This window comes from Impatiens glandulifera, chromosome 1 (genome assembly GCF_907164915.1).
Source record: "Impatiens glandulifera chromosome 1, dImpGla2.1, whole genome shotgun sequence".
NCBI classification, from domain to species: domain Eukaryota; kingdom Viridiplantae; phylum Streptophyta; class Magnoliopsida; order Ericales; family Balsaminaceae; genus Impatiens; species Impatiens glandulifera.
In genome coordinates, this window is record NC_061862.1 from 130,684,924 (window position 1) to 130,695,488 (window position 10,565).

Below are 10,565 nucleotides of genomic sequence, written 5' to 3' on the forward strand. Positions count from 1 at the left end.
CTTTCTTCAATCGAGTTTTACAAACGCGCTTTCTAGGTTTCAAAATCTTTCTAGATTGTTCTTTTGATCTTAATTCATCTCTTAATATGATTAGGAAAAAGGACTGCTTGTTGGCATGAAACCCTGAAAAAGCTTGTTAGAGATCTTTCTCTAACGGACGAGAACGTGATTGTTGATGGAGACTCTTGTAAGATTAATTCCACAAACCTTCTGGCAGTTGATAAATCTCCCGTAATCAGCCTAAGTGTTGATAGCAATATCACACCCCTTTTGGATTGTGAAATAGTGACTGATGTTGTAATAAATAAAGAAGTTTGTAATGACAATCCTGATGAGATGTCATCTTCTTTTTGTAATAAAGAATCTAATAAAACACCAGAGTACAGTTTCAAATATATGTCAGATAATGATGATGTTTCGTTCAAATCTGAATTTAATTTCGAAATGAAAAACTTCTTGGAACACGAGGACGAGATCGTTTCCGCAGCCGAGACGACAATCGAAGTAAACCTCAATACTCATGACGATCCTCAAATCGTGTTGATTGGACAAAGCCTGAGTGATGACGAGTGTCATGAGATGATCGAATTACTAAAGAACAACAAAGACGTGTTCGCTTGGTCTTACAAGGATATGCCCGGAGTGGATCCTACAATCGTTCGACATCAAATTCCTCTTTATCTAGAGGCGAAACCCGTTAAACAAATGTTAAGACGAATGAAAACCGAGATTGTCTCCAAGGTTAAAGAAGAGGTCTAGAAACAGTTGGAAGCAAAATTCCTTGAAACTGTGGACTACCCCACATGGATAGCCAATGTGGTTCCCGTCTTGAAGAATGACGGAAGGATGCGTGTGTGTGTAGACTACCGCGATCTGAACAAAGCTAGTCTTAAGGATAGCTTTCCTTTGCCCCACATCGACATTCTAGTCGATCATGTTGCTGGCAATCAGCTCTTGTCTTTCATGGATGGATTCTTAAGATATAACCAAATCATAATTGCGGAAGAAGACAAAGAGAAGACTACCTTTATTATAGAGGTAGGCACGTTCTGTTTCAGGGTCATGCCTTTCGGTCTCAAAAACGCTAGAGCTACCTATCAACGAGCAATAATGATGATCTTACCCGACATGATCCATAAAGAGGTAGAAGTGTACATAGACGACATGATCGTAAAGTCTAAGGATCGACAAGATCATATTCCCAACTTACAAATTCTTGCAAAGAATTCGAAAGTATCGGCTTCGCTTGAATCCGAAGAAGTGTGTTTTCGGAGTCACTACCGGTAAGATGCTAGGATTTCTCATCACCCAACGCGGAATAGAAATCAATCCCTCCAAAATCGAGGCCATTACGGCTATGCCTGCACCTCAGAATGAGCGAGAAGTCCGAGGCTTCCTCAGAAAAATCCAGTTCATCAATCGTTTCATCAGCAAACTAACTCTTACTTGTGATCCTCTTTTTAAGCAACTGAAAAAGGATAAGAAATTCCAATTGAATGACACTTGTCAACAAGTTTTTGAAAAAATCAAAGACTATCTAAAGTCACCACCGGTCCTTATGCCCCCAAGGCCCGATATTCCTTTAATTCTCTATCTCATGGTGACATAATCGACTATGGGTAGCCTGTTGGCTCAAGAAAACGAGGATAAGCTCGAGATTGCCGTCTACTACCTAAGAAAGAGAATGACAGGGTACGAATTGAACTATTCAACACCCGAGAAAGTGTGTTGGGCACTCGCATGGGTCACCAAAAGACTAAGACATTATATGCAAGCCCACCCCATCAAGTTGGTGTCCCGACTTGACCTAATCCATTATCTATATTTCAACGTACATTGTTTTAGCCTAGATTCTCTAAATGGATGATGATGATCTCCGAATACGACATCACGTATATGGCTCAAAAATCTGTTAAAGGAAGTGTTGTCGCGGACTTCCTAGCGGATCAACCTATCATAGTCGAGCCTTCTTTCGAAATCGACTTTCGTGATGACTCCATAATGTCTATCTCTTTAGACACATGGAAGTTAATGTTTGATGGAGCCTCATCCAAATATGGCTATGGAATTGGAATTCTCTTAATAGATCCCCAGGGAACCTACAATCCCATCTCTATTAAGTTAGAATATTCCGTAACCAACAATGAAGCTGAGTACGAAGCATGTCTCTCAGGTCTCAAAATTGCATACGAAAGAGGAGCAACTAAATTAGACGTAGTTGGAAACTCTAATCTGGTTATATCCCAGGTTAATGGAACATGGCAAGTACGAGGAGAAAATCTCAAACCTTATCACACTTGCCTACTCCGTTTTATCGACAAGTTCGATCATGTGTCTTTTGTACATGCCCTGAAAAGCCAAAATCGCTTTGCTGATGCTTTGGCCACACTAGCAGCTATGATCCAAATTCCCGTTGGAATTAAGGTCAAACCTCTGAAGATCCGTCAGAAACGAAAATTCGATTTCGAAGTCGAAATGGTAGCCTTCGTTCAAGTGCCCACCAAACCATGGTTTGATATCCTTCAAAACTACATTGTGTATGGAGAATATCCGTCCCACTTCCGAGCTAAGGAACGAAGAGCCCTGCGCCAGTATTCCACCAACTATGCTTAGATAGCTAGCAAGTTATACATGTGATCTTTTGATGGTCAAAACATGCTTTGCGTCGATGGTCCCGAGGCACGACGAATCATAGAAGAAGTTCACGCAGGTGTGTGTGGTCCACACATGAATGGACTTGCCCTTGCCAAGAAAATACTCCGCCTCGAATACTATTGGAAAAACATTGAGCAAGAATGTGTCGGTTATGTGAAAAGTTGTCACTAATGCCAAATCTATGCTAATCTAAAGCATACTCCAGCTATCTCTACTATACTGCATGACATCACCATGGCCCTTTTCGACATGTGGCATTGATGTCATTGGGAAAATCTATCCCCATGCTTCCAATGGACATGAGTTCATACTCGTAGCCATCGACTATTTCTCTAAATGGGTCGAGGCATTGTCTTATAAGATCATCAAGTCTACTCAAGTAGTAAAATTCATCCGTGTTAATATCATAGCTAGGTACGGAGTACCTCATGCTATTATCTCCGATAATGGAAGACACTTCCAAGGAAATGTTTTATCCCTTCTCAAAGAATTCAAGATCGAACATCACAAATCTTCACCCTATCGACCCCAAACCAATGGAACAGTCGAAGCGGCAAACAAGAATGTGATTAAGATCATCAAGAAGATGACCAACACATATAAGGATTGACATGAAAAGCTGCCATTCGCCTTATGAGGATATCGTACGACTGCTCGAGCATTAACAGATGAGACTCCCTATTCTCTAGTTTACGGCATGGACGCCGTACAACCCATCGAGATTGAAATCCCCACACTGAGAATCCTATTGGAATCTCACATTGTTGAAGAACATTGGGTAAAATCTCGATACGACCAGTTGACATTGATGGAAGAATATAGGTTGGATGCGTTATGCAAAACCCAGGCTTACCAGAAACAAATGGCTGATACCTTTAATAGAAAGGTCAAACCCAGAAGTCTAAAAGAAGGTGACCTAGTGCTCAAAGTAACCCGTGAACTATTAGACCCTAGGGGCAAGTTCCAATCACGATGGGAAGGTCCCTTCCTCATCAAGAAAATCCTCTATGGAGGTTCGGTTCACCTTTCAACAGTTGAAGGCGAAGAATTTATTTCACCTAGCAATCTAGACGCCCTAAAACGATATTATGTCTAATATCGTTTCGCGACCACGGCTTTAATCTAGCCTTAGTAGGATTACAATGACTCTGATCTAGCCTTAACAGGATCACGACGGCTCCCGATCCAGCCTTACCAGGATTAAGTCCTCTTGGACCAATCAACCTCCAATGGTGTATGTTTATGCCATAACTCCCATCAGTTAATCCCCAACTAAGAGTGGTCTAATTGACCTCTAGTCTTGTACGACTATGTCAACATTCTTAATGATTAGTCCCTAGCCTCTAAAGGACTAATCGAACCACTGGTCTTGTAGGACCATATTACAATTCCCCAAAGCTAGTCCCCAGCCAAAAGTGGACTAATCGAAGCTCAAGCCTTGTTAGGCATTTTCCCAAAAGTTAGTCCCCAATTGAGAGTGGACTAATCAACCTCTAGTATTGTATTACTATGTTGGAAATCCCCAACTAGTCCTCAACTTTGGGTGGACTAGTCGACCTCTAGTTTTGTACAACTATGTCATCATCAATAATGGGAAAACTACGTGAGACTTGATTCTTCCAAAGAAAATAAAAGAATATATCAAGAATAAATGGAAGATATGTAGGCAGCCTTTGTACAGGTCCGGTCTCAATGAGCTTAGTAAGCTCAAGAAGCACAGTAAGCTCAAGAACCTTAGTAAGCTCAAGATGCTAAACTCAAAATAAATGAACTATTTCTGGTTCTATCCCCACAGGGTCTTAGGACAGTGGGAACCCTGGTTCATTCCACCAACTGGTGATAAGGATATTAGGAAACAAGTAAGGGCGAAAGTCAAGGGCATTTCCTTTAACCAAACTACGATTGATCTCCCGAATCAAAACCCCGAGTATCCAGAAAAGTCCTATCGATGGATATCCTTAATAAACTTGTTTTCGTGTTATGCGATTATCTAGAAAACTAACACTCAAGGGAAGGTTTTTAAAAGAGAAATGGAATAAACCCCAAAAGCCAAGCCAAAGCCGCAATTTGAGAAAATACTTCTCATTCCCCTTTGTATAAGAGAAGAGAGAGAACTAGACTCAAGGCTCCAAAAATATATATCTAAACAAACAATCCCCTATAGGTTGAGGTGAAGTCATCGTTCATACTCACTCGGGCGGCTGTCCCGATGACTATCGCAAGAGTAGAACGTGTCGTTCTCCCGATACCCACTGGGACCAAAAAATATAGAAAATACTCCTGTGTAGGTTGAGGTGTTGAAATCACCGTTTATGCTTACTCGGGCGGTTGTCCCGATGTCTATCGCAAGAGCAAAACGTATCGATTCCACCAGATATACCCCGGTAGTTAAAAACAAAAAGAATAGAAAATTTCCCCAACCGGAAAGTTGAAACTCTCTCTGTGATGATACGCGAAATAATCGAACTTTCAAAGAATTGCGGCACACGGCAAAAGCAACCAAAAATATAACTAAACATGATTCTCATGGTCATCTTCAGTTAATATCTTGGATAATCGTCTGCACGAGATCGAGTTTATCATCCATATCTTAACATAGGAGAATAAGGAGCTCGAGATCTTTTAGAAACGAGACAATCCCTTTCAACACAAGAATGCTCATGTCTTATCCCCGAACACGTTTCGAATCCAATTCACCCTTTCACACAAGTAAGACCGCGATTTCTTCTGCTTTCAAACTTTGTCTGAGATAGAATTAAGAATAGTTTGTTCCCCGAACAACTTTTATTAAAGCTTTGCACCTCACAGAGTGATAAAACAACTGGTTAATGTGTCAACCAGGTTCTGAAGAACACTTTGTAAATCCAAAGGAAAAAAGTTTATGTTAAACCATGCCCTTAACTCCCCAAAGAGTCGACAATTTCACCCAGCTGTGAAGGACTCTTCGCAAGGCCAAAGGAAAAACTCTATGAGAAGCTCCCTGAGTGTTAAATCCCCACGAAGTCAACGGTTTCAATCCAGTTGAGAATGGCACTTTGTCAGGCCCAAGAAAGATAAGTTGTCGATCAGGACAACTCCTCTTATAAACAATCCACATCGGAAGCAAGAGGTTCAATCAGATGTAAAGGTCACTTCGTACAAAACATATCTAAAGCCTTAGATAATAGGCACAGAACATCATTGTTATGATTCTTAAAGCCCTATTCCAATAGGCATCTATATAGGTTATTGTCATAACCTATCCCCAACAGATTGGCGTCCACATATGAGTTATTGTTATAACCCATCCCCAACAGGTTGGCAACCATAAGTGTTATTGTTATAACCCATTCCCCTCGAAGCGAATACTTTCGCATATCCCCTGCAGGAGTAAGCCCTATCTCTTGATAAGTATCTGTATCGGTCATTACCATGACCACTCCCTACCAGAGTGATTCTAATCACTCATCTTATCTATAGGTTATTGTTATAACCCATATTCTCGGCACGATTGTAATCATCCTCATAGAGCGATGGTTGCTACAGCCCCCACAACAACGTGATTGTTATCACCACCCAACGCGATTATTGTCACGTTACTTAGAAGGTCTTCCTTCATCCTCAACGGAGAATTCTCTTCATTCCCCAAAAAAGTCATAGTTGTGAATATCATCTCCTACAGTAAGTCCTATCGTATTACAGGCATCTTCGAGAGTCATTGTAATGACTACTCTCTAGTAGTGGATTCCATTTGTTGATGGACGCGGTATGATTGTTATTATTATCCCCGAGAGTTGTACCTCTATCCCCGTGGGATTGTATTCCCAAGAGAGCATTCCTCAAGAGAGTCCTACCTCCCGATAGGTACTCTTACTAGTAGGAGAACCCTCCCCATAAAGAGTTCTTTTTAATCCCCAGGTGAGTCTTATTTGTATATAGGCACCATTAGTCATTGTTATGATAGGATTATTATAGTAATCCATCCCCAGTTGGAGTCCCGTTTACTCCCCAACAGGATAAGACTATTGTCATAGTCTATCTTGTGTAAGATTCAACAAAGAAGAGAATGAGCCATTGTCATGAGTCACCCCCCAACAACACCCTGTCATCTTTCCGGCGCATGATAAGACTATTGTGATAGTCTATCCTCGATATAAGACAACATGTATAGGAAGATCACGTAATCTCCCCAACCATGAGTCATTGTGATGACTCCCCACTAAGTAGATGCTGCCATCCATGTTTTATCTTTCTACTTCATTGTAGGTTATGTGCAAATTTTTATGATCAAACCTCGAACAACCGTTTTCCAAAAAACCAATATTGTTTTATTCAAACTAGGTTCGAGAGGGGCATTCTGTAAGCATGAAAATTTGACTTACCCTATTTGCAAAATAATATTATTATGTTTAATAATATTCAAATAATATTTTGGATTTTTATATTCAAAATAACTTGAAAGAAGGAGTTAAAACCTAATTAAGGATTAATTATTATGATAATTAAACCTTAATTAAGGAAACTTTCCAAAATTCCAAAAATAATTTGAGGATAAAATATTTGTATATATTTTACCCAAATATTTAATTAGGATTTATTCATGATTTATGTTTAATTCATTTCTTAAACCAAATAAATAAAATACTCCAAAATTCCCAAAAAATAAAATATGATCATAATTGTTATTATGAATCTAGAAATATATTTTGTGAAATTTTTGGTGAAAAAATGGATTTAAAAGGAATTAAATTTGATTTTTAATAACCTTTTAAATAAAATTAAAATTACATAATCTTGTGTGGCTGATTTTACGTTTAAACTTTGCAGTAGGATCCTGGACCATCAGATGAGCGCCCAGATCTCATCTGACAGCCCAGAGTGCGCTAGAAATCCAGCTGTAGCGGAACCACGTGCGCGTGCCCTCCCTAGATCAACTAACGGGACATACTGACCCCGTTAGTCAACCAGGCTGACCGCTGACGGAACTAGACGGAACTCGGCATTCCGTTACTTGAAACGACGTTGTTTTGTTCATCTTCTTCGTTGGGATGCAGAGGTCACCAGATTCGCGATCATCGCCGACGAGTTTCTTCCAGAAGCTCTAACTTCGGCTACAAGCGATCAAATCCGTTGATTTTTTCACCTAGAATCATTATCTTCCCCGGGATAAGGCTGCCAACTGCTGGATAGGATTTTAGGAATAAGAACGCCGACGATCAAAATCAAGTCGAATTGGCCTTCTACAGCCGACATATCCACCCTATAAATACTCTCCTACCATCCTAATACCAATCCATCAAACAATAATTGCAAATTACACATCAAATCGCCTCAATCAAACACCTATAATTTCCGGTCAAGAATAGTATTCTGCAAACCTTCTCCGGTGAGCCAAGCTTCGATCCAGGCTGCTGGATCACTTCCAATACTGCCCAGGAATGTTTTCCAGCTGTTGGTATTATTCCAAAAGCCTTGATTTTCGATTTGTAATTCAAAATTTTGAATTTCTTCAAATTTTCTTGTTTGATCACTTTGGTTGCGTTCTTATGCTTGATTGTGTGATTTCCTTGTAGAGAATCATTATATATATCATGTGTATGCTTTTTATTGAAAGAAAACCGATCAAATCAACCTAGAACAAAATTTTGCAAAAATCAGTTTGAAAATTGAATTTTTTGAAATGTTGTGTTCTTGGTTTAAATCTGGATTTGTTGATCCAGATTATTGTTATATATGTTTATAAACATGTTTGAATCATTTCCATACAACTGTAATCAAGTTTGATCATGTTTGATCAAAATTGAAATTTAAGAAAAAAGCTTAAAAATTTGAATTTTAAAATTTTGTGTTCTTGCTTTTAATCTGATTTTGTTGGTTCAATTAGTTGTATTACATGTTTGTATACATGGTTGGATGATTTCTAAGTAACTGTAATCATGTTTTGATCATGTTTGATCAAATTGAAATTTTGGAAAAAGAGGTTAAAAATCTGGATTTTTGAAATTTCATGTTCTTGCTTCTAAGTTGGATTTGTTGATTCAATTAGTAGTTATACATGATTCTTAACATGTAGGGATGAATTCCAAGTAAATGTTTCACCCTTTTGATCATGTTTGATCAAATTTGGTTTTTGAAAAAAGTTAGATTTTGATTCAATCTTTAAAAACCATTTTAATGATGTTCTTGTTTTGGTATGGATTAACTAGATTCATCATTTCAATGCTAATGGAACAAAAATAGGCCTTGAAATGGCCTAATTTAAAAGATCCCAAAATTTGACCTAGAAATGGTGTTTTAAAATTGATCCTCTTATGATTCTCAAAATAGTGATTTATGTTAGGGATTGTGTTCTTCATGATCATATGAACCTACTGTAACTTACGGATTATGATTTGGACATTCCAATCAAAAGTTATGGCCTTTTGAAATTTCGGACCAAAACAAGAACACCAGGCCCTGAAGTTTTACCTTAGGACCGAGAAAAACATGCCAGGACCACCGAGGAAACCGCCTAGGACCGTGCCACCCGACCGAGAGAGTTGTCTTAGGGCCGACAAAACTAGACTAGACCAAATTAACCTAGGACAAACCTTGCCACTTGACCTAGGATTGACCTTGACACCTAACCTAAGACCAACAATTAAGCCTAGCCTCATCTTAGCCTAGGCCAAACCCTAGCCCTAGCCTAGGATCAAACCCCCACTTAGCCTAAGACCATTATAGTCCTAGGTCTAAGTCCGAACCCTCACTCAAAATTAAACCTCTCCAACCTTACTAAGCCCAAATTGACAAGATCGGACTCGAACCTAGGGTTTAATCCTTAGGCCTGTTTGGTTCCAATTTTCAAAAATCCAAAACTATTTTGGAACCAAACCCCCATTTTCTAAAAAATGGTATTCTCAAGGTCAGAAAGTAACTCTCAAGATTCTCTGGGATATTTCTCAAAGCAAATGTTTTGCTAAGGTCTTGTTTGATTATACTCTTTAATATCTTTTTTTGATATTTTCAGGTTTTGTTAAATCTGAACGTCAACGCAACATGTACACACCTTCTTTAAATAATTTGTACAATTATTTAAAGTCTATCCTCATTTAGGACCCTGGACTACTAATTAAAGATACAGAATGTTATAATTAGATTTATAGAAGCCAGACTTTGTCTATTTTAGAAGGATTTTGAAAACCGTCCTTAGGCGGACGTAGAGGACATAGCGCGAAAGCCCTTTCCCGAACGTAAATAGACAACGAAGCACTTTTTTCAGAAACTCTAGTATAAATCCGTTTGTACACGTATCATTTTATTGATTTTCATAAAATCTCTTGGCAACTTTAATTTTTAAATGAATAATCTTTAAATTGATTATGTTTAATTAATTTAAATCGGGTCAGGTTAAATTATTGTTTAGCCTTCTGGATTATTAATGTTTGAACAAAAGATTAATTATTTTACATAATTAATTTCTTACCGCTCCAGGTATTTTCAAAATCTTTTAAAAACTAAATATTTCGTTTTAAAAAATGTCTGGCACGCAAACCAAGGTTGAAATCATTGAATCTCGAGCTGCCTCACGGTAGTCCTTCTATATTGCCACGTGATAAGTTATAGAACGGGACATAGACCGGGTGGGATAAACGGTGTTACAGGTTGGTTCATTGTTTTAACATATCTAGAATATTTATAAATGATCCTAGGAAATATTTACAACCATAAAACATCATAAACAACAAGCATACAAGCTTATGCAATTGAAATATAAAAATTTTAAATTCAAACTGTAAATATTAATTAGAGGGTGATTGAAACTTTACCCAAGAATTGGAGAACACTTCTTAGACCTTAGGGAAGTTTTTGGGATGCTCAGATCCAAGATTTAAGGCATTAAATGAAAATTCAAAATTTCCAGCTTGAAGCTTTAATGACATATTTATGTA

At 38.3% G+C, this 10,565-nt stretch overlaps 1 protein-coding gene across 1 annotated transcript; it reads left to right on the forward strand.

The window, feature by feature from the left end:
- The first annotated feature begins 1,615 nt into the window (after positions 1-1,615).
- Positions 1,616-2,613, forward strand: LOC124943299. The gene is made up of 2 exons (XM_047483836.1): positions 1,616-1,723; positions 1,846-2,613. Exons 1-2 carry the CDS (start codon positions 1,616-1,618, stop codon positions 2,611-2,613), a joined length of 876 nt encoding a protein of 291 aa, XP_047339792.1.
- Positions 2,614-10,565: the final 7,952 nt, after the last annotated feature.